At 39.7% G+C, this 25,523-nt stretch overlaps 1 protein-coding gene across 1 annotated transcript; it reads right to left on the reverse strand.

The window, feature by feature from the left end:
* Window positions 1-204: 204 nt before the first annotated feature.
* On the reverse strand, window positions 205-24,140 carry LOC145040647 (vacuolar cation/proton exchanger 3-like). Its single transcript, XM_078988552.1, has 12 exons — window positions 24,031-24,140; window positions 5,264-5,338; window positions 2,799-2,922; window positions 2,501-2,713; window positions 1,971-2,111; window positions 1,779-1,895; window positions 1,648-1,701; window positions 1,420-1,536; window positions 1,239-1,335; window positions 763-916; window positions 548-611; window positions 205-435 (listed from the first exon to the last, which is right to left on the reverse strand). The coding sequence occupies exons 1-12, from the start codon at window positions 24,138-24,140 to the stop codon at window positions 205-207; spliced, it is 1,497 nt and encodes a 498-aa protein (XP_078844678.1).
* Between the last annotated feature and the right edge of the window lie 1,383 nt (window positions 24,141-25,523).

Genomic DNA, 25,523 nt, shown 5'->3' on the forward strand with positions numbered 1-25,523 from the left:
CATTTTTGCGTATCGTAATTTTAATTTTTTTTTTTAAATTATTTATAGATTTACTGATTTTCAAATTAAATTTGCATTTCATGTCTCATAATAGAAAATAAAATACCATATACAAAAAATACAATACATTGCACAAAAGTTAATGTCATACAAATTATATTATTTCTTTTTTATTTTTCAAAAGTAAGAAAAATAGATTTTTTATTATAGATTTCTTGGTATTAAATTTTTTTGTTTGTAAATATTCCAAGCATGTCCTTCAGATTTGATTCCAATTCCAATTCCAATTCTCTTGATGGATTCCATTCCTTCAAAAATACAACTGACATTAACTCGTTTAACATAAGGAACGGGAACAATGAATTCCCCAACATCCAGATCTCCAATTGATATTGACAAACACAAGCCACGAGGCCAACATCTCAAAGGACCAATCTACCAAAAAATAAGTTTAAACAAGTATATTTTTCTTTAAATATAAAATATAAATAAACCCATTTTTCAATAATATTAAATATGTGATGTGATTAAAAGAGCCATATCATACCTGTGCACCACCACCGACATTAAGCCGGCCGACTTCACCACCACTAGCAGGGACACGCTCTCTCCTACAAAAATAAACAAAAAATATATAAATCATCAGATACTGAAATAGGACTAAAAAAAGAAAGCATAATATAAGATCTGATAAGTTATTCTTCTTCACTGCATTCAAGTCTGTGATCTGCTTATAGATAATATAAGCCTCCTTCTTCATACTCAAGTATGCAACGTGAATCACCAACAGAAGCTACGGTTATAACTGATCCTTCAACAATTACAAATGTAATAGTTGTTCCTGATGATTGAACTGAATTCATAACAATCCATAAGTAAGGAATCAAACCAACTAGTTGCTTATAACTCTGTGATACTACATGCATTCAATATAAAATCACCGAAAGCAAAAAGGAAATATTTATCTGTTTTCACAAATCCTGCCACTAAAGCCCTAGGCAACACTGCAATCCATTCATCTCGGTTAAGGTAGTAATAGTATGCAATAATAATAACTATATGCCATCAAGGAAAGTCAAACTAGAACATACAATTGACTTGAAACTCTTTATGACGGATTCAAAGCTTTAAGGTTTATCTTCTACAAAACCAGAGACAAAAGTCAGTTCCATAAACAATGTAGAAGAAAAAAGGTCTAGTCAAAAGTCAAATGAAAGAAAACAATGGCTATAACTTACGTATAGATAGAGGGTCTATATATACAAAGAAACTTGCAGCAACTATCAAATAGCAAAACACAAGCATTACTCCCTTGAAGTAATTGGATGTTCCATCCTACAAATATATAAAAGAACCATTTTTAAATGAAAATTTTAATTTAGTCAAATTTTTGTAAAAATATATGAATATAAGGCTTACTTGCAACATGAAAGCCACTACTAGAACTGTCATAATAAGAGTTGTTGTCTCAAAAAGTTGAAAATTTAGGTCCAAAGGACGCCCCATGATCCACCCAACAACCACACAAAATGGAATCTGCAGTTACAAACACAAAAAATTTAAAATAAAAGTTAGTATTTGTTTAAATTATGTTGCTATTTCTTTAAATTAACCTTTCTTTTAATATACAGAGAAAAAAACACGTACAACAAACATAGATATTTGTGTTGAGGAGCCAATCGCGACTCCTAAAGAGATATCCTGCAAAGATTGTAACTAAAAATATTTAAAAAACTAAATAAAATGAATTATGATTCTTGTAATGACTAATAACTTACAAGCTTGTCTTTCATGACAAACATGATGGCACTTGCATTTTCTGCTGCATTTCCAACAATAGGAAGAAGGATGACACTGATAAATGCTATAAGGATATTCATTGCAACAGAAGCACCCTATAAATGGAAATCATGTCTATATTTTAGAAAATAGGTTCATTGATTATTAGTTTAAGATAATTATTCTGATACCTCAATGGAGTTGACTAGATATTCTGAAAGAATGGAAATGAAGAGTGTCAAGATGCTGATCCAGATAACACATTCATACTTTGAAATATCAGGAGATTCTTCATCATCATCATCTGAATTGTCTTCTTTTGGGCTATCTTCCTGATATTTCTAAATCAATATTAGAAAACTAATGTGTTTATATAGATTTAAATAAACGAAACTTAAAGTCATTTATTTAACTTTAACATAAAATGACAGATTATTATCTTACTTTAATCATATCGTATTCTCTTTTTGTGAGACTTGATATTATCTTACTATTTCTGTCTGACATCTTACATGATACTCATATTATCTTAATGTATTCTCTCTTTCTAATAAATAGCATATAGTCTTAACGTAATCTTTCTCTTTTTCTGACATATGATATTTCTTACTATAATGTTAATGAGCCCATAATATAGGGACTTTGCTGAATATTTCGCTTCGTTTTATTACTAGTATACGCTTTTTTCTAAAAAGAGGGTGTATAAATGCCAATCACCAACCTCAGTGATTGGTGAATACGAATTCTTCTGTGTAGTCAACTGAAGAAACAAGTAGGCCCCATATGTAATAAGCATTACACAACTGCTAAATCTTGAAAGGGCCAATTCTGACTTTCCAAAACGCAATTCAGTGTCTGTGAAGTGAAGAATAACAGGGAATAACAGACCCATCACTGCCATTAATAGCAACCCTGAGCTCATCACAACATTTGGCTGCAAACAAATCGATATTCATCAAAAATCCAAGTATGTTGAAAGGATTCAAGAAACTTTGACCTCATTTTAGTAATTAACTTACCTTGTCAAAAACCTGTTCCTTTTTAGGAAGAAAGATTCCTCCACAGAAAAACGTGCATCCAAGAACAAGCAACATGTTTGCCAAAATTGACCCTAGTAATGATTGTTGCACAACACGTAGCATACCATGGAATTGAATTCCTTCACCCTCCCCTAGGAATGGTGAAATACATCAAACAAGGAATTAAATTGTATCTCGAATATGTCAAAAACATAGAATTGTTTTTTAAAAAAAATGAAGCAAACAAACAATCAAGCTTAAGTGGTATAAAAAGAAACCGAATTACTATGATGCATTTGTCAAATTCTTGATATTTTTAAGCAAACAGACTCACCCAAACTTGTTTTAAGCTTCAAAAATATTTCATCCTGACTCTTGCTTGAAACTTTACTAAGCCTATACTGTAATGAGTGCCGAAGAGCACCTGTTGGTGGACAAAAAGAGCATTCAGATTCAATAATCACACACACATACACACACACACACACATATATATATATATATATATATATATATGTATATATATAGAACCCTATTACTAAATGTGTGTGTATGTGTGTGTCAAATTGGCTTAAGCCCTTAAGTATGACATGAGGACTCACTTGCAGACACAGGTTGGGATTTTCTTTCAATCTGCAGTACAATTGATTTGTTGCTTAAGTTACCATCCCTCTTTAATTCAATACATATAGGCGCGCGAGTTGCACCACCTTCACCAGTTGGCTGCTCAAGTTAATTTGAAAATTGAAATGACTTGTTTTGTTATCATAATGAATTAGAAAAAACATAAAGTGAATATATATGTCCATATTGAATATGAAAATAAAGAAAAATGAAGGTCGTACCAGAGCAAGATGCCCAATCAAACTATTAAAAACTGCTGATTTACCTGCACTCTGAACAATTGGAAGCCCATAATTAGAAATGAACTATTTAAGATCCATAAATTGGTAAACCTGAAAAAGAAAAAGGGTAGGCTAGCAAGATCAGATTGACTCCATGATTAGCTAAACAGTAGACCCCTGGCAGTTGATGAGTGGAGCCTGATCTAGTAGAAAGCATATTGCAAATTAATACTTCGACATATGGCATTAAGCAACAGTAGATGAGTTTCTGCTGCAAGCAATAGTTTTGAATCACCTATATGCTAAATTGGAATCTAAGCAAAAATAGTTCCCAACTACATTTAGAAAAAGATCCATCAAAAATAGGGATTGCAACAAAAACATATCGAGAGATCCACTGACTTAGTCAATCAACACAAAAGCAAGTAGTCGGATCAAAAGAGCTCATGTAAGACAAACTTATGGTATTTCCAAGAGCAAAAAAATTAAGAAATGTGGAAGGGAGTTTTGAAGAAGACGATGAATTTGCATCAACATCTTCATCGTTAAGCAAAGCCACAGCCTGCCGCATCGAATCCGCAAGTTGAGCCAATTCTTCAATCTACCAAGCTTGCACTGAGGGACTATAAGGTTAGGGAAAAAAAGTTGGATTTCCAGTGAAACAATCACCTGCAAATCCAAAAAAAAAATAATAAGAAGGGAGTAAAAGGGTTGTAATCGAACCAGCGGAAGAAAGAGGAAGAATAGGCACATCTTTTCTTTCTTCTTTTTTTCTTTTCGCTCTCAAACTCTGGTTGTAAATAGAAAAGCGCGAGAGATATTGAGAGAATAGACACAACAGAGACAGAGATATTGATTCAAGTACGGTTGAGAGGTAAGAACATTTAATCATTTGAAGAAGAAGGAATTTGGATGGGCGAGGTGGGGACGAGGAAAACTTGTTTCTTGTGAGATCCAAAGCACAAAAGCCCTAGTTTTTCCAATTTTGGGATGGCGAGTCTTTAACATGTGAGAACGTGGGTGAAGGCGGGGGACCTAGGGCTTCTTGTTGGAGGCGCTGGAGGTGGGTGAAGGTGGAGGCTCTAGGGCTTCTTGTTGCTAATTCAAAGACCAACGTCGATGGTAGAAGGTGGAGGCATCAGTAGAAGGAACAAGGTAAAAAGAGAGGAGATCGAACCATTTGGTGTGAGGGTCGATTTGGAAGAAATCTCAAACCCTTAACCTTAAACATGATGTGAAGCAATTGATCCATAATCTTCTTCGTCTCCGTCAATTCCTTGGGCTCACATAATCGGACGATGGTGGTAAATGAAGCATTATTCGAGAAGGAAGGTGCATCGCCGTAGTTTGAGGCTAGAAGAGGAAATGAGGATTGGAGGTAGTGGATGTGGATGAGGGGTGGAGACGAGGGAGAAGAAGGTGGGGGTTTAAAAAATTTGGGGATTTCATTTTCCCTCCGACACGCGCGTTTCTTAAAAAAAATATAAAACGACATTCACAGACGACGCACAAGTGCCTTCCGTGTTTTTAATATTTTTACATGAGACACTAATTTAAGGGCACTCAGTAATGCGCGACCTAAATCCTTAAAATTTTTGAAGAGATGATACTTTTTTAATGTCGCTCTCTAATGCGTAACATAAATCAAAGAGCGTCGTGTTTTGCGCGTCGTAAAAGGTTGTTTTTCTAGTAGTGCTGAGAATACAAGTTATTTTGAAAGCGAGTATCAGCATTTTTAAAAATGCTGGTGAGTTCATAAATATATAGTGTCATTTGTGTAAGTAAGCATTTTATTCAAAATAACTTTATAAAAGTAGTAGTTTAGAATCTATGGTGTATTAGCGTTCTTTCCAAAAAATCCTATATTTTCTAAATAAAAGCAGTCTTCTACCAAGACTCGACAGAGTTATGTTTTAAAGAGTAATTTTCCATTAAACCCTATCACTACCAAAATGCAGTATTTGACTTTAAAGAAAGTAGAAGAATATCACCAGTAAAAATATTAGGGGAAAATAACATATGCCTCAGCAGAAATACTGCTGACTAAGGCAGAAGAAATCATAGACTCCAGGAGAGTATCGAATGAATGATACGCCTGGCTCAGTCTAACAAAAGGAAACACAGACCCTAGACGGTATCAAATGAAAGATACAGCTAGCAAGGTCTAAAACCAAGAAACACAGACCCCAGACAGTATCAAATGAAAGATACAGCTAGCAAGGTCTAAAACAAAGGGAAAATCCTAAGTGGGTTGTTTCAAGAATACAGTGTTAGATTCTCGTTATCTTAAGGCCATGAATTATAAGGTAAACATGGAGATACTAATAACCATACTGATTGACACTAGAGTACTTGACGCCCTGCAAGCTTCGGAATAAATATGACATTTGTCACCCCTTAGCTTGGTAGGCCGTAGACTGTAGCTAGCAGTCAGGGTGCGGGGGTGTCAGTCCCGTATAGATCTATACACACAATGCCTGCTCTCCCTGCAGGAGACTCTGGTTACCAACTCGACGACGGGGAGATCTGTGTCTTGAAGATGCATCTCGTAATCTGAATTCTATTAGAGGCGCTGGAGAAATGATATAGACTCGCGTATGAGGTGACTCCTGTGGAATTCTCGTACTAGAAAGAGTAAATAGAGGCTCTTAACTATTCCTATAATAGTTACTAGTGTCTCTGATCTATGAATGATGAATGGAAGTATGCCCTTGCTACCCAAGGGAAATGAACTGGTCGACGTAAAACTTTATGTCTATACGTGTATACATGATATATAATTAATGTTTAAACGACCTTCGGACGGATATCCAATACCCACCAGACCACATCCCAACGAGGAAAAGGAAATAGGGCGAACTAGCCTTCCTAAGTCTTTTAAACATTATTTATATAACTATACAAGTACAGACATGCATTTAACGAAATAGAAGTATAGAAGTATAGAAGAAAACTTTGGTAAAAACCTTTGGGAAAACCTTTAAAAATAAGAATTTACGACTTGATATACTTATGTAAAAAACAAGCTTTGAAAACTGTTCATAAACATGTTTTGAATAAAATTTGATAACACAATATAAGTAAAGAAAACCTTTGTTTAAAACACTGTTGTAACTGGTTTAGAAGTAAAACATACAACACGAGAGATAATTTGAGAAAAGATTTAAACAAGTAAAAACGTTTTGGAAAACCATCTTTGGTATTATACTTGGTAAAACAACTGAAAGTGTGATAAATCCTTGTGCATGCAGGTTATTAATCACATATGATTGATATGATAACTGGCATGTTTTAACTTGTATTCCCCCCCCCCCCCATAAAAGCATGTAAAAACATTTAAAAGGTTAATTTAGGGTTATGAACTCACCTATTGTAAGTGGATCGAACGAAAGTGCCGGTTGGGTGCTCGGTGTCAAGTAAAGACTTGAACACACTTAGTGACCTATTAACATATGTTTACATACAATTCGTAAATATAATACTAATTAAACACGTATACGCATCCTAAAGTGCGGAAAACACTTTGGTTAAGTGCTAGGGGTGTCTCGGGTAGTATCTAAGGGTTTGTATGGCCTAGTTAGGGAGTTTACTCTTCGAGAGTAAACTCTTTATAGAGTTTACGACCCTAAGACCATATCCCCATGAGTTTACGCCCGTAAACTCATGGGTGGTGTGTTCTAGGATGCTTCAAGGTCTTATATCACTCATAGAATTAGGGTGGGTCAAAATATAAGGCATATGAAGGGGTTGAAGGCTCCAAATGGACCATTTAAGGAGTTTACGGTCGTAAGCTCTTATATGCTCATTCCTTTGGTGTATTAAGTTCTTAAATGGTAGAGAATAAAGTTCTATGCATTTTTCCAAGCCATATAGGGGAGTTAGGGCATCATTTGGCCTATTTAGGGGAGTTTACGGCCCATGGACCAATTCTTGCGGGGGGGGGGGGGGGGGGGGGGGGGTTACAGCCGTAAACTCCTATGTCCAATGTTTCTTTAATGTTTAAAGCCCCTATATCAATTGTGGTTGATTCTAGACATTTTCCCAGGCCATAGGAGGTGTTTTAGGGTAATTCTAACACCTTAAAGGGTGTTCACGGCCTATGAAGAGGGGTTTACGGTCCAAGAGTGTTCTTGGGCCGTAAACTCATGTTTACTCTCCAAAATTCAAGGTTTTGGTGTTCTAAGCTCGAAAGTGTAAGTCCACAAGTCATATCTAAGCCCTAGGGGTAGTTTAGAGGGGTTTTGGGGCTTCAAAACCCCACTTAAGGGCGTTCACGGTCCAAGAGTGTTCTCGGGCCGTAAATACATGAATTTGCCCCTATTTGATGTCTTAAACACGAATTTGCATGTTAACTAAGCTACATAACAAGTTAGGATAGATTACTTACTAGTTTGGGGCTCCGATTGGGCGTTTGTGGATCGAAAACAAGTTGTAGAGAGAGTGGAAAGTCTCAAATGGACTCCATTCACCCTTATATAGGTGTTTGAGTTGGGGCTCAGTGGAAATCTACCCAATACTGACGTTAAACGGGGATTTTGGTCGCACCCGATTAAATGGTCGTATTTTGACTTGGTTGAAACTAAAACTTTTCAAGGGATTTATGAGGGTGTTTCTAATTTGTTCCAACCCTAACTAAGTAATTATAAAAGTCCCAAATTAATTAACCAATCCAAAATGTTAATGGACAGTTTAATAAAGCGAGGCTTAATAACGGAAGGAGGGGTTAAAAATGACGGAATAAACTTCGAGTTGTCACATCATTCCCCCGTTAGAGGGAATTTCGTCCCGAAATTCAGGTTTAGGCAAGGAAGTAATCATGGACAATCGGGTAGAGGTATGAGGGTATTTCCTATTTGGTTGGTCCTCGCACTCCCTAGTAAACTCTGGCCTATGCTTGGCGTTCTAACAACCTTCACTTATGGGATGCGGATTCTGATTTGATCAGTTAGTGATTCCAACAGATGCGTCTATGAAGTTAGGGTTGTCAATGGTTTCTATCAAGATGAGTGGGAACTTGTGGAATTTCCGAAAGTAATAGTGGTCTGACGAGGGTTGGATCAATTTTTGTGAGGAATCTCGGATGGTCCTATGCTCTCGGAAGGGTAGAGCTTTTAAGTACTTAGAACATAGGGTACTTCTATGGCGAGATCATCACTGGCGTGATCGACATTCCAAAGTTCCAAACGTTCTTTCCTACTGGGAGTGTAGTCCTTCAGGTTGGTTCTTAGAAAGCTCGGGTTGTCCTTGGATTCGTGTTTCCTATCAATTGGATTTTAGAGGTTTTCTAGATCATCGGATGGATCGGATGTCTACGGGTATCTATTTGCTGCAGAGTGTCTATCTCGATCTTGTGCAAAATGAACCTGCACTTCTGATTCTTGAGACGTTTCTAACGGAAATTCTCAGGGTCGGGGAGATAGGGTTTCACCAGACGAGTGCTTAGAAAGTTTTTAAACTTCCCATCATCGTCTAGTTGGCGCTTTCACGGCATGATTCTTATCGGGAAAGGATCATGCTCTTACTTGCCTTGTTGTTTCATGAATAACAGGCTCTGCTTAGGGCTAACTCAATCCTTAGAGATTTTCTAAAGTGTTGGACTATCTCGGGAGGTAGTTCTACTATTTCTGCGCTAGATAGTATTCGTGGAACACCTAGTAGTCCAATGAATCTCTAAGACATGTCCTATTCTCTAAGGCGTTGGTTTATTTCAGTTGCAGAAAGCGCGTGCTCTTGTATAACCCACCGACTAACACCTAGACTGGTGTCAAGTCTATAATCTCTTCGAGATCTGGGCTATAAGGCTTAACGCAACCTACTTTTGCACTTTATCCAAGTATTCTTGGTTGCGGAGGTTATCCTGTGTCTCTTGGCATTCTAGTGTTCACTTCGGAGAATGCAGTCTATCGTCTACAGGGCGAAGGTGACTTTTTCCACATGAGGGGGAGGCGGAGTGTCTTAGGCACTACTCGTCAGTAACGGGGAGGACGAAATTCCTGAGTAGTGCGAGCATCTTCTACAACTACTCTTCCAGTGGTTCTGAGTTTTCTTGTTTTGGGTTAAGTCTTAGAAGTATAGGGTTCCGTCACTCGGAATGTCTAATCTCTTCATCCACCCTTCTCAAGGTTTAACATATCGCAGCTTCTGGATTTCCAGGATATCCACTGAGATGCTTAATTCGGGGGATTAAGTGTGAGTGGATGGTCGTAGTCAATGTCCTTGACTCTTACGACTCAGATTTCTTCACCAACCGAGGGTGTTAGCTACTATGTTGTCTTAACCGGGATGACAACAATTTCGAATTTGTGGTCATTATAGTAGCTCAACCCGCCATGGTTCTCTTGTCTCTAGCTCCTATTCTATGGAATAGGATGAAGGGTTCTACTATGAGGTTCGTGGTAGAGCTCATACTTGGCTTTAACCACTAATACTTGGTGTATGCAAGCCGTATATAATTGAGGTCGGCAGGATGTTCAGTTGTGCGACTCCACCCCAGACCCACAACCCAACGAGGAACATGGAGTAGGGAGGAAGCACACATCTTAAATCTTTTTGATCTCAATTATATACCACTCTTATGCATATACTCAGTTATAGTGGTCAGTCCCATGAGTTCTATCCTCTTGATTCATGAACCTGATTGCGAGGTGCGAAGGGTCTTTCTGGGGGATCTACGGAGTGTGCTTCGGGTGGTTATCGTCTTCTGGAATACCTGTAGTGTCTCTCACTTTGGTTTCTATCTGCCTAAGAAGGGTTGGTTAACAGCGCGCGGTACTCTTCTCCTGGGTACTTCGGAAGGTTTGAGGTAAGAGGGACGACTGACGGATCGCATTAGGTTTTATTATTTTTAGGTTCGGAAGAACCTTTATTTGCCGAAATGGCTATGGTGAAAGTTCTTTTTACACAGCACTAGCGATTTACTCATGGTTGCACTAAGTCAAAACATGATTGATAGAGGCGTCGAAGTTGGCATACATCGACATGATATAGAATGAGGGCCGATAAGGCCATGTGCCAAACAGACACACATGTTCTAGGCATCTCGGGTTTTGTCCCGTGTATCATTGTCACGGATGCTTGAACCGATAGAGTTGACGCGGAACTGTAGAGGGTCCTAAGTGTTTATGAATAGGGTACCTTTCATGTATGGATTCTCACGAGGCCTTACTATAATCGCCTAACATATACTAGTCGTGTATAATTAAGGTGGGAAGGACTGTTGACTGAGCGACCCCGCCTTAAGTCCACAACCAAACAAGGAACAGGAAATGAGGCGGCATCACTCACTCTAGGTCTATCCATCTCAATTATACATGGTCGTAACATATATATCTAGCCATTATAGTTTTACCTGATGAAATTTTAAATTTTATAACCGTGCTGCGTCTTTCGCCTTAACGGGGAAGTAATTACATTTAGAATTAGCCTTTTAATGTTTTGGATTAGTTATTTGAGATTTGAGAGACGTACCAAAATCTACCGGGTTCCTTGATGCTTTTCCCCAAGCATTAAAGTTAGACTCCTCCTGTGTCTTTGTTGTTTCCTTTCGGTTGGACAGTCCTTCTTGAAGTGTCCAATCTCACCACATAGACGGCAAACTGGACTGGACCCCACATTGGTGGTTGATGTAATGAACTCAACCGGGGCTCTGCAGGTACGAGAGGTGTGTCCCTTCCTGTTGCGCCTAACACAAAAGAGTTCTCGACATATACCATGATGATGGTAGCTACACTTGCTGCAGTGGGGAAGGTTTCCCTAGATATGGTCTTGTAGGTGTCGGGATGGAAGGGTAGGTAGGGGTATTGACTGTCTCCGCTCATTGCCCTTCGCAAGGTCTTTGAGCCGAGGTACTTACCTCCTCGTTCTTGAACTTTCTCTTCAGTGGATTTGGTTGAGGCTCTTGGGTGGCTGGGTACACAGAGGTTGGTTGTTGTTGTCCATTGCTTGGATCGGAATTCCCGATGGGGCTCTTGCTAACATTGGTGTTGTTAGCATTCAATTGAACCATGACAGCTGCTACGGCTGCCGAGACTACAGCCTGGAACGTAGCTTCATCGAATAGGAGAGTCGGTTTCTTGCCAGCGGATGGGTTACGCTTCTTCGGAGGCATGGTTTTTCCTACACGGAAAGGAGCACAAGCTGATGAGAGACGATGGTTAACCCTTAGACATATCTATCCTTACTATATTAGGCATAAATTTTTCCCGCGCCTCGGATATTGGTTGTCTGAGTGTCAACCTACATCCCTATGATGTAGTATGGGTATTCAAGGTTGGAGTATGAGTATCGGAAAAGCCATAAGATGGGAGTCGTTCCTACTAAGTTACCTTTATACTGGGAAAGGTTCACTCTCCGGCTTGGAGAGATCTGAGAATAGTTCGGAACGAAGATCGCGGGAAGAAAGGCTCATGAAGACTTATGGCTAAACACTCTCAATAGAGGTGTTGGGATCCGCTCTAATCGTATTACTTGCGATGGGAAAAGGCGATTTACCTAACACATAGCGTGAGTAGCGTAATCACTAACTCACTAAATTGTATTATTTTATGGGTGTATTAGCGTGACGAACACGAGGGAAAACACACTTCTCGGGTTCCATGTACTGGCTCCCTCTGTCTACCTCGTATCTTTGACTGGGACCGGCGTTGGTTTCCTTCGGGTAGTTACCTAGGGTTCTCTTCTCCTATAGACATATTGAATTTCTACTCCGTCTTACTTTCGATTCTGACTCTGGGTGTCATCACTTCATGATGGATGACTGGAATCTCGGAAGTTTAGGTGAATTTCCCACCATGTCCCTAAAAAGGTATAGGCACTTGGTGATTTCAATAGTCTCGATCTAGTTCATTTATTTCCGAACTGGAAATCTTCTCAATGAACCTCTTCTGGGTATGAATCAACTCTTCTGACGAGTACTGAACTGGATAGGGTTTTCTACAGGGTTCGTGCGAGAATGGAAATGTCTAAAGAATCCTAAGAGATTATTAACATTTCACTGGGTGATCCATATCGAGTCCTGCTATAATTACATAGGGTACACAAATCATATATATCTTAGATCCGATAGGCCTTCGAATATGTGATACTACTCTATATCCACATCCCAACGAGGAAAAGGAAGTAGAGCGAAACCACACATTCTTAGTCTATGGGATCCTTATTATATATAACCTTGGGAGTATACCCTCTGTAATTGTAGGTATATCAATAAGGATCTTTTTAGTTCTTCACACAAGGTTATCTATGGTTCCCAAAATACCCCTATGGTATTTTAAATTTCTTGTTTGGTTCTTAACTTCTGAATACGATTATGGGATTAATGTGAGTCTTTTAGTATTCCAAAATACTCCCATAGTATTTTTAAACTTTATGTTTGGCTCTAGCATTCCAAGTTGGTAAGTTTCAGACTCGTTGCAACACCACTATCACTCCCAAGCACACGCTCATCACATCTCGAATAAATGTAGTTGATCAGGTTATATTTATTCCAGCTTACGATTACATAACTGCCTAGGTTTAACGGTAATGCTCAACATCCGAAGACTTTTATTCTTCTTCTTCTTGTGATACTTGTGTTCGAGTGTTTAGATTTTGGATGTTCTTATACTTTGGTAAAATATGGTTATATTTTAAAGTATAATTCTTGGTCAGAGTGTTTTATCCCTATGTATTTATAGGTTGTATATCTTTTATGAATTGATATACTGAGCTCACTATAAACAATGCTCTGATACCAATCTGTCACACCCCAAAACCGGAACGGCGGAAACGTTATGGGGTGGATGACGTCATGTCAAGTATCACAACATATGCAATATAGTAATCAAAGTACAACAACCATTGCATTAATAGTAATAGTTTTACATAAGTTACATTTCATAGCAACATCAAAGTAATACAAGTAATAATGTAGATGCGGCTCGGTTCTAGGCTGGCTTCACAAAAGCTCCCGGGAGGTACCTGTCTATTGCTGACCTGAGAATACAAGTTATTTTGAAAGCGAGTATCAGCATTTTTAAAAATGCTGGTGAGTTCATAAGTATTTAGTGTCATTTGTGTAAGTAAGCATTTTATTCAAAATAATTTTATAAACATAGTAGTTTAGAATCTACGGTGTATTAGCGTCCTTTCCAGAAAATCCTATATTTTCTAAATAAAAGTAGTCTTCTACCAAGACTCGACAGAGTTATGTTTTAAAGAGTGATTTTCCCTTAAACCCTATCAGTACCAAAATGCGGTATTTGACTTTAAAGAAAGTAGAAGAATATCACCAGTAAAAATATTAGGGGAAAATAACATATGCCTCAGCAGAAATACTGCTGACTAAGGCAGAAGAAATCATAGACTCCAGGAGAGTATCGAATGAATGATACGCCTGGCTCAATCTAACAAAAGGAAACACAGACCCTAGACGGTATCAAATGAAAGATACAGCTAGCAAGGTCTAAAACCAAGAAACACAGACCCCAGACAGTATCAAATGAAAGATACAGCTAGCAAGGTCTAAAACAAAGGGAAAATCCTAAGTGGGTTGTTTCAAGAATACAGTGTTAGATTCTCGTTACCTTAAGGCCATGAATTATAAGGTAAACATGGAGATACTCGTAACCATACTGATTGACACTAGAGTACTTGACGCCCTGCAAGCGTCGGAATAAATATGACATTTGTCACCCCTTAGCTTGGTAGGCCGTAGACTGTAGCTAGCAGTCAGGGTGCGGGGGTGTCAGTCCCGTATAGATCTATACACACAATGCCTGCTCTCCCTGCAGGAGACTCTGGTTACCAACTCGACGACGGGGAGATCTGTGTCTTGAAGATGCATCTCGTAATCTGAATTCTATTAGAGGCGCTGGAGAAATGATATAGACTCGTGTATGAGGTGACTCCTGTGGAATTCTCGTACTAGAAAGAGTAAATAGAGGCTCTTAACTATTCCTATAATAGTTACTAGTGTCTATGATCTATGAATGATGAATGGAAGTATGCCCTTGCTACCCAAGGGAAATGAACTGGTCGACGTAAACCTTTATGTCTATACGTGTATACATGATATATAATTAATGTTTAAACGACCTTCGGACGGATATCCAATACCCACCAGACCACATCCCAACGAGGAAAAGGAAATAGGTCGAACTAGCCTTCCTACGTCTTTTAAACATTATTTATATAACTATACAGGTACAGGCATGCATTTAATGAAACAGAAGTATAGAAGTATAGAAGAAAACTTTGGTAAAACCTTTAAAAATAAGAATTTACGACTTGATATAGTTATGTAAAACAAGCTTTGAAAACCAATCATAAACACGTTTTGAATATAATTCGATAACACAATATAAGTAAAGAAAACCTTTGTTTAAAACACTGTTGTAACTGGTTTAGAAGTAAAACATACAACACGAGAGATAATTTGAGAAAAGATTTAAACAAGTAAAAACATTTTGGAAAACCATCTAAGGTATTATACTTGGTAAAACAACTGAAAGTGTGATAAATCCTTGTGCATGCGGGTTATTAATCACATATGATTGATATGATAACTGGCATGTTTTAACTTGTATTCCCCCTCCCCCTATAAAAGCATGTAAAAACATTTAAAAGGTTAATTTAGGGGTATGAACTCACCTATTGTAAGTGGATCGAACGAAAGTGTCGGTTGGGTGCTCGGTGTCAAGTAAAGACTTGAACACACTTAGTGACCTATTAACATATGATGACATATGTTTACATACAATTAGTAAATATAATACTAATTAAACACGTATACGCATCCTAAAGTGCGGAAAACACTTTGGTTAAGTGCTACGGGTGTCCCGGGTAGTATCTAAGGGTGTGTATGGCCTAGTTAGGGAGTTTACTCTTTAAGAGTAAACTCTTTATAGAGTTTACGACCCTAAGACCATATCCCCATGAGTTTATGCCCGTAAACTCATGGGTGGTGTGTTCTAGGATGCTTCAAGGTCTTATATCACTCAAAGAATTAGGATAGGTCCAAATATAAGGCATATGAAGGGGTTTAAGGCTCCAAATGGACCATTTAAGGAGTTTACGGCCGTAAGCTCTTATATGCTCATTCCTTTGGTGTATTAAGGTCTTAAATGGTAGAGAATAAAGCTCTATGCATTTTTCCAAGCCATATAGGGGAGTTAGCACATCATTTGGCCTATTTAGGGGAGTTTACGGCCCATGGACCAATTCTTGGGGGGGTTACGGCTGTAAACTCCTATGTCCAATGTTTCTTTAATGTTTCAAGCCCCTATATCAATTGTGGTTGATTCAAGACATTTTCCCAGGCCATAGGAGGTGTTTAAGGGCAATTCTAACACCTTAAAGGGTGTGCACAGCATATAAAGAGGAGTTTACGGTCCAAGAGTGTTCTTGGGCCATAAACTCATGTTTACTCTCCAAAATGCAAGGTTTTGGTGTTCTAAGCTCGAAAGTGTAAGTCCAAAAGTCATATCTAAGCCCTAGGGGTAGTTTAGAGGGGTTTTGGGACTTCAAAACCCCACTTAAGGGTGTTTTTAGGTCCAAGAGTGTTCTTGGGCCGTAAACACATGAATTTGGGCCTATTTGATGTCTTAAACACGAATTTTCATGTTAACTAAGCTACATAACAAATTAGGATAGATTACTTACTAGTTTGGGGCTCGGATTGGGCATTTTTGGATCGAAAACAAGTTGTAGAGAGAGAGTGGAAAGTCTCAAATGGACTCCACTCACCCTTATTGTCACACCCCAAAACCACGAACGGCAGAAACGTTCAGGGGTGGAGGATGTCATGTACAGTATCACAAAAGTGTAATATAATAAACAAGAAACAACATCATCCATTGCATTATAAGTAAAGTTTAATACATGTGTGTTCTTTCATTGTAATAAGACACCAAAAATATACAATCAAAATAAAAGACGAGACTTGTCTGCTCCGTCTTCTCAAAACCTGGCCTCCGTACCTGTCTACTGATGACCTGAGAATACAAGTTATTTTGAAAGCGAGTATCAGCTTTAAAGCTGGTGAATTCATAAGTATATAAGTGTCATTGCCTTGTTTGTGAAAATCTGTTATGAAGGCCATGTAAAACGTTAAATGAAAATGTTGAAGTACGTATGAAAAACCCTAGAAAATCCCTTATTTTCTATCAGTTTGAGATGTAGTCTTCTACCAAGACCCGAATGTTTTGTAAGTATGAAGTGTAGTCTTCTACCAAGACCCGAATTTTTTGTGAGTATGAAGTGTAGTCTTCTACCAAGACCCGAATGTTCTGTTTGTAAAATGATAGTTTTTCCTTTGTATTGACTAGTACTAAAAGTGCTTAGTCTAACTCATCGTTTATGTGAATGTATCACAAAATAAAGTAAACAGGAAAATGTACTACTGTAAGTGTTGTCACTGGGTACTAGGACCAACACAACATCGCATTAAGCGAAATGTATAACCTAATGAACATCCGAAGATTGTCCAATTGTCCTCTGTAGCAGCAGCAGGTGGGTGGAAGGGTTAGTCCCAAATCGATCTACCAAATATAAGTAGTAACCTTAGACCTCCGTAGATGGTCATCGACCACTGGTGCTAATTAGTGGGGTTCGGAATGGTAAGTCCCGCCGAGCTATCCCATTGAACCGAGATAGGAAAGACAATTTACACAGTAAGTACTAATAAATCATCCTCGTAGTCCTAAGTACAAGTATCCAGGTAAGTGAATACAGGATAATGCACCTATGTAAAAGTGTTCCTGTATGGTATTCATGTATGTGTGTCCATGTAACAGGTAAGTATATGTAAACATATTCATGTATCAGGTAAACCTCTGTAAGTACTCATGTATCAGGTAATGTACTAGTATAGACTCATGAATGAACTGACTCTTGTGTGATTCCTTGTAATAGAAGTAATGTTTGATATCTTCAAATTATCCCTATGATAATTTACTGTAATATAACTGGTTGATCATGTAGGTTTGTACACTCTTACTACTCAAGGGTGTGGGAAACTAAGTGAAAGATGTAAACTATAACATCAATACATATATAAGAATATAAGTGTATATGCATAGTTTAGTTCAAGAATGAAAAATGGTTTTTGTAAGACATCTTATGGGTTTTGAACAATAATTAACAATGACTTGATGTCATTTTAATAAACATTTCAAAGGTAAAACATTTGGTAACAATGTTCTTTTAAGATGTAAAACCATTTCATGCATCACATTTTGTAGCATGTGAAATCTGTTAAATGACAAACACAGTTATAAAATACATATCAATGATTTAATAACATGTTTGTTTCTACTTGTATTCCCCCCCCCCCCCCCCCCATTAAAGCATTTAAAATCATTTAAAATATTGATTAGGGGTATGAACTCACCTGTAGTTGGTGATTGGGATGAACTGAACGGTATAGGATGGCTAGGTGTCAAGCGAGGACGTGTACACACACTACGATCCTAATGAACACACAATCACACATATATGCATTCAATTAGTCTTATATCACTAATTGATAAAGTTAAGACATCCTAGACATAATAAACACTTTATATAAGTGTTTTAAGCCCTAAGGATTGCATCTAAGCTATTGTGGGACAAGGTATTTGTGTTTGGGGTTCCAAAGGACCCTATATGAGAGTTTACTCCCCATAAACCATCACACATGGAGTTTACGGTTGTAAACTCTTGAGTTTACGGCCGTAAACTCCCAAACATGTGTGTTTGGTGTGTTTTGAAGTCCCAAATGCTTTCTAGAACTATTCTAACTTGGTGGTTCCATCCTTGAGGGGGTTTAAGGTCTAGAAACACTCCATTTAGGAGTTTACGGCCCTGAGGCCAATCCCCTTAGAGTTTACGGCCGTAAACTCTAAGTATGGTGTGTTTTTTATGCTTTTAAGTCCTTTGCACTTGTGGTATAGGTTCTAGACTTTTATTCCTAGCATATGAAGGCATTAGGCACACCTTGGTGCCCTTTTTAGGAGTTTACGGCCCAAGAACCAAGTCTTGGCCGTAAACTCACTTTGTTAAGTGATTTTGATGTGGTTTGGTCCCTCCATTAAGTGGGTAACAATTTCTTGTAAAGGTCTAGGGCTTTAGGTGTCATGAAAACACCCGTTTTGTCCATTTCAATGGAGTTTACGGCCTAAGATACACTCGGGCCGTAAACTCTCATTTGTATGTGTTCTTTGATGTGTTTAAGGCCTTACACTAAATGGGAACTAGTCTAGATAAAAGCCTTAAAGTGTTAGAGTCCTTAAAACACCATTTTGAGTGTGAAAAGGGAGTTTACGGCCTATGAATCTCTTTGGCCGTGAACTCCCAAACTTGGGTGATTTATGGATGTTTTCTTGTTCCTAACATGCATACATATGAGTCTAAGGCTTTAGCATAACACAAGGGTCGGTTTTGGCTTCGTTTCGGGAGTTTACCGCCCAAGAACACCTTGGGGAGTAAACTCCTAGATCTAATGATTTAGCCATCTAAATCATGTTATAAGCATCTAATAAGCATTCTAATCATTACTAGAAAGAGTTACTCACGTTTTGGTATAAAAACCCGAAGATCTGTGAGAGAGAAAATGGTTTTTCTCTAGTTGGAAATGTGAATAGTGAATGAATTTGATTCAGAAATCTATTTATAGTCCTGAGATATTTTGGCAGAAAATATTTTTATTCCTGTAATGATCTCTAATATAATAGAGTGTTGGAATAACAGTGTTGCACAAAACCCTAGTGCACCCACTCTCCTGATATTTCCTGAAGTGTAAACCCTGAATTACTCAAACTTACGCAGAAAGTCTGTAAGTTAACTGTGACTGCTATAACTTCTATTGAAGTGATATTGTTTGTACAAAATGGAAATTTTGGGTTGTCACATCATCCCCGCGTTAGAAGGAATTTCGTCCCGAAATTAGAATTTAAGCAAATAAGAAGTTACAAATAACTAAGCGAAAAGGTGAGGGTATTTCAGTTTCATCTGATCCTCTCGTTCCCAAGTGAATTCTGGTCTACGCTTTGCGTTCCAGCGCACCTTCACTATCAGGATACGGCTCTGTTTTGTTTGCTTGACCTCTCGGTCCATGATCTCTACTGGTTCCTCCACGAAGTTGAGGCTCTCGTTGATCTCGATGTCATCGAGTGGAATAACAAGAATCTCGTCGGATAGACACTTTTTCAAGTTTGACACGTGGAAGGTAGGATGTACGTTACTGAGTTCTTTCGGTAGATTGAGCTTGTAAGCCACAGGGCCGATTCTTACGAGAATCTCGAAAGGCCCTATGTATCTTGGATTGAGCTTCCCACGCTTTCTAAAGCGTATTAAGCCCTTCCAGGGTGAGACCTTCAGTAGGACTCGGTCGCCCACCTGGAACTCCAATGGTTTCCTACGCTTGTTGGCGTAGCTTTTCTGTCGGTATCTAGAGGCTTTTAATCGTTCATGAATTTGAATGATCTTCTCTGTCGTTTCCCGAATGATCTCCGGACCCATGAGTGTGCTTTCGGGAACTCGTCCCTTAGCTAACTGGGTATCACCCACTTCAGCCCAGCACAGAGGGGATCTGCACTTTCGGCCATAGAGGGCCTCGAATGGAGCTGCCTTTATGCTCGTATGATAACTGTTGTTGTAGGAAAATTCAACAAGGGGTAAATGGATATCCCAAGCTTTTCCAAAGTCAATCACACAGGCACGCAACATATCTTCTAAGGTTTGGATAGTTCTCTCACTTTGCCCGTCGGTCTGTGGATGGTAGGCTGTACTCATGTCCAGCCTAGTTCCTAGGGAACTTTGTAATGACTGCCAGAACCTCTAAGTGAATCTACTATCTCGGTCTGAGATGATAGATAAAGGAACACTGTGCAGCCATACAATCTCCTTAATGTAAGTTCTGGTAAGTTTCTCCATCTTGTCTGTTTCTTTGATCGGTAGGAAGTGTGCAGACTTGGTCAGTCTATCGACGATGACCCATATGGAATCAAGTCCACCCGTCGTCTTGGGCAACTTGGTTATGAAGTCCATAGTGATCTGCTCCGACTTCCATTCTGGTATCTCCGGTTGTTGTAGAAGACCGGAGGGTTTCTGGTATTCGACCTTGACCTTTGCGCAAGTAAGGCATTTACTCACGAAGGTAGCAATATCTGCTTTCATGTTAGGCCACCAGTATAGCTTTTTAAGATCCAGATACATCTTATCTGAACCCGGGTGGACGGAATAACGAGTGTTGTGAGCTTCGGTCATGACCAAGTCTCTGAAGCCACCGTGTTTCAGTGTCCAGATCTGATCCATGAGGTATAAGGCTCCGCCACCCTTGACTTCCAAGTTCTTATTCATCCCTCTAAGGGATTCACCCGCCACGTTTTCAGGTTTCAAAGCGTCGAGCTGAGCCTCCTTTATTTGTGTGGACAAGTGTGAATGGATAGTTAGAGTCAAATATTTGACTCTACGACCAGTATATTCTTTCCGACTTAGGGCGTCGGCTACTACATTGGCTTTACCCGGATGATAACGAATTTCGCATTCGTAATCACTAAGTAGCTCGACCCACCGTCGTTGTCTCATGTTGAGCTCTTTCTGGTCGAAAATGTGTTGTAGACTCTTATGGTCTGTAAAGATCGTGCTTTTTGTACCGTATAGGTAATGTCGCCAGATCTTCAGAGTAAACACAACTGCTCCCAGTTCGAGATCGTGGGTTGTGTAGTTAACCTCATGTGTCTTTAGTTGTCTCGAGGCATAGGCGATGACCTTACCTCACTGCATCAGAACACATCCGAGTCCTTGATTGGATGCATCACAATAGACAATGAAGTCTTCTATTCCTTCGGGAAGGGATAGTATCGGGGCGGTGCACAAGGCTTGTTTGAGCGTTTGGAACGCTCTTTCCTGTTTCTCTTCCCAGTCGAAGGCCACGCCTTTCTGGGTCAGGGTTGTAAGAGGTTTTGCTATGTTGGAGAAGTTCTGGATGAACCTGCGATAATAGCCAGCTAGACCTAGAAATTGACGAATTTCAGTAGGTGTATTTGGTGCTGACCAGTTCTCGATGGCCTTAATTTTGGAAGGGTCCACGTGTATACCTTCTTCGCTAACTACATGGCCCAAGAATTCGACTCGCCGAATCCAAAATTCGCACTTGGAGAACTTCGCGTAGAGTTTCTCCGCTCGCAATGTTTCTAAGATTTTACGGAGATGTTGACTATGTTTTTCCTTACTTCGAGAGTAGATGAGTATGTCATCAATGAAGACGATGACGAACTGATCCAAGTAGGGGCGACACACCCTATTCATCAGATCCATGAATACTGCGGGCGCGTTAGTTAATCCGAATGACATCACTACAAACTCGTAGTGTCCATAACGAGTTCGGAAGGCTGTCTTGGGAACATCCTCCTCTAACACTCGTAGTTGGTGATATCCGGATCGCAGATCTATCTTCGAGAAGTAGTTGGCTCCTTGAAGTTGATCAAACAAATCGTCAATGCGGGGCAAGGGATAACGATTTTAATGGTAAGTTTGTTGAGTTCTCTATAGTTGATGCACATGCGAAACGATCCATCCTTCTTCTTGACAAACAAGACCGGTGCTCCCCATGGTGAGAAGCTTGGTCGAATGAATCCCTTCTTGAGAAGTTCGTTAAGTTGACTGGAAAGTTCCTACATTTCAACCGGTGCCAGACAATAAGGAGATTTGGCTACGGGGGTAGCCCCTAGCACTAAGTCGATTCTGAACTCGACTTGGCGTTGTGTTGGTAAACCAGGAAGTTCTTCTGGGATATGTCAGGAAAGTAGCGTACTTCTGGGATTTTCTGGATGTCTTTCAGTTCTTGACTGGTATCGACGACGTGTGCGAGAAATGCATGGTACTCCTTCCGCAAGCACTTCTGGGCTTGAATGCACGAAATGATGCGAAGGCTCGTACTAGGTTTGTCGCCGTAGATAACTAAGGTCTCGTTGTTAGGAAGGTTAAGACGAACTGCTTTTTCGAAGCACATAATGTCGGCACGAAGAAGACTCAACCAATCCATACCGATGATAACGTCGAAACATTTAATTGGGACTGGCATGAGATCTATCTTGAAAGTATGGCCATCTAAAGTTAAGGTACAACCTACGTATATGCAGTTTGTACTCTCTGTTTTCCCGTTAGCCATTTCTACCGTGAATGAACTATCTAATGCACATGGTTTTTGTTTAAGCAGGTGTGCAAATTTGTGACTTACAAAACTTTTCTCGGCTCCACTATCGAAAAGTATGCAAGCATATGAGTTATCGAGGAGGAACGTACTAGTAACTATCATAGGATCAGCTACTGCTTCCTCGTGGCCTAGGGCCATAACTCTTCCTACTCCTCCAGCCATCCCCGCTTTAGGGCAGTTCCTCTTGTAGTGGCCCACTTCGCCACAACCGTAGCAAGCTTGGCCCATACCGGCGTTAGGAACCTGGGTAGCTTGAGCTGTTGGAGTCTTGCAGAAACGGACGGTATGTCCCTTCCTGTTGCAGTTAGAGCACTGCATCTCCCTGCAAGGTCCGTGGTGGTGGAAGTTGCACTTGGTGCACTTCGGGAGAGTCCCAGCATATGTTTTTGCTAGTAAGAGGTTCGCAGGGGCAACAGGAGTCACTGTGGCATCATTGATCGCCACAAGTTGTTGCTTATTGGAGGATCCTTGCGGAGCCCCTCTTTTCCTCTTATTTCACCCCTTCTTGTGGTAGTCGGGGTTGGACTTTTGTGGTATAGGTGTAGGGATTGTTGGGTTCTGATGTTTCCGGTGATCGATGAGAGATTGTGCCAGTTCCTTGGCGCTATCAAAGGTAATAGGCCTGGAAGCGATCACACTTGACTGGATCTGGGGCGACAGTCCCCAGATATATCTATCGATCTTTTTGCTTTGGAGAGCAACCATATCAGGGCATAAGTTTGCCAAATCACAGAACCTATTAGTGTAGGTAGTGATGTCGGATCCAACCATTTGTAGACCCCAGAATTCTTGCTCGAGTTTTTGTATTTCACCTCGAGGACAGTATTCTTTCATCAACATGTCTTTCAACTTTTCCCGGCCGATGGAATACGCCACCACCAAAGTTAGATAGTTAACATGGCTATTCCACCATGGTAGTGCTCGGTCAGAGAAGGTACAAGCTGCAAACTTGACCTTGTTGCCCTTCTGGCAAGCACAGATTTCAAAGACAGATTCCATCTTTTCAATCCATTATCTCAACACCATTACACCCCCAGTTCCATTGAAGCTGCGGGGTTTGGCGTTAGTGAAGTCCTTGTAGGTGCATTCCCGAGGGTGTCCATGGCTCTCGCCGTGGTTCGAGGGTGGTGCACCTGTTCCTGATCCACTAGGGGCAGGAGCGTTGATTGCTGACACAGCAACTGCAACTGCTGCTGTGAAAGCTGCCTGGAACATATTGGCATCAAAAGGATTTGGTGGTTGAAGAGGTACAGGTGGTGGTGGAGGTGGTGGTATTGGTGCTTCGTTGTTTGGGTTCCTCCTTGGATTCCTGCGTGGCGGCATCTTTAACTATATGTTTAAAAGATAACGAAATGGATAAGAATAAATGATTAATGAATGTGTCTCATGGACTAAATCCCCATAGCCCAACAACAGAAAGAATAGTATCACTAAATGAAGAAGATAGCATTTGGATAATAATTTCCATTAGATTAGATATCCGTTAATAATACTGGAATTACAGATGTAACAAGTTCGGGAAAAATGGCCTAGAAGTAGGCCTTACATCAACCAAGATGGAAAATTTTGACAGAATTAAGACTAGATCAAGACCTTACAGGTCTAAGATTTATACAGGTAGGAAATTAGACCAAAGTTTTACATAAACTAGGTTATATCCAAAAGATGAGTCGACGAGATTCTATCGGCGACGAGAACTGCTAGAATGAGTCCTCGATCCCGACAGTAGACGTTCAATGTCCCTTATACGCCTGTCCGACCTTGCTTGCTGAGCTCGAAGTTCTCTAACTTCAGCTTGAGTTTCAGCAAGTTCCCTCTGCAGGTTTGCATTGCGGACCAGATTCCTTTCATGAACAGACTCTAGTTGGCGAATGTGGACAGTGTTAACACCAGAGTTGGCGTCAACTTCCAAAACTTGATTGATAGTCGCCTGAGCTATTATCGAGTTCCGAGAAATCCTACGCACCATGATTGGTAGGACTCTATCAGCAGAACCTCCTTCAGAGAGGTTGTAGAAACTTCGGTCTCCATTGTAGGGAATGGGCTGACCCTGTTCATGATTCCATGTAATCAAGTTAGTGGTCCTTGAAACACAGGGCGGGGGTTCAGGTTTGGGTTTTGAGCATTTGGGGGTAGGTTGTTGACTTCTGGCTCCGAGTCAGAACTATCAGAAAAACCTTCAGCATGGTGATCATCCAAAGGAATTCGGTGATCATCTTCTGGTTCAGCCTCTAGCCAACCAGCATTGCCTTGGTTTGGGAAGTACGGATCACCATGGTGAAATCCAGCCATTTTAATCTATGCGAGAAAAGGGATTATAAGAAATAGCTAAATAGACGAACTGACTAAGATAATTACACTAAGACCAAATACCCCTATGGTATTTCTTTATGGTTGTGTTGGTAAGTTTTTAGACTTGCTGCCATATCACAACCATTCTTGGGCATATTCTAATCACTCCTCGGACCAACATAGTTGATCAGGCTATGCCATTCCCAAGACTGACCATATATCCCCAGGCTTACTTGTGATATTCAACAATCGTAATACTTTTGTTCTTGTCGTTGTGACACTGATTTTAGTATGAATGCAGGCACGTATACTTCCTTAAACATTTTATTATTTAAAAGTATAACTCTGAGACAGAGTGTTTTAATCCCATGTATTTATAGTTAGTATATCTTTTATGGGTTGATATACTTAATT

Source organism: Lactuca saligna, chromosome 4 (genome assembly GCF_052625555.1).
Source record: "Lactuca saligna cultivar CGN05327 chromosome 4, ASM5262555v1, whole genome shotgun sequence".
Lineage (NCBI taxonomy): Eukaryota > Viridiplantae > Streptophyta > Magnoliopsida > Asterales > Asteraceae > Lactuca > Lactuca saligna.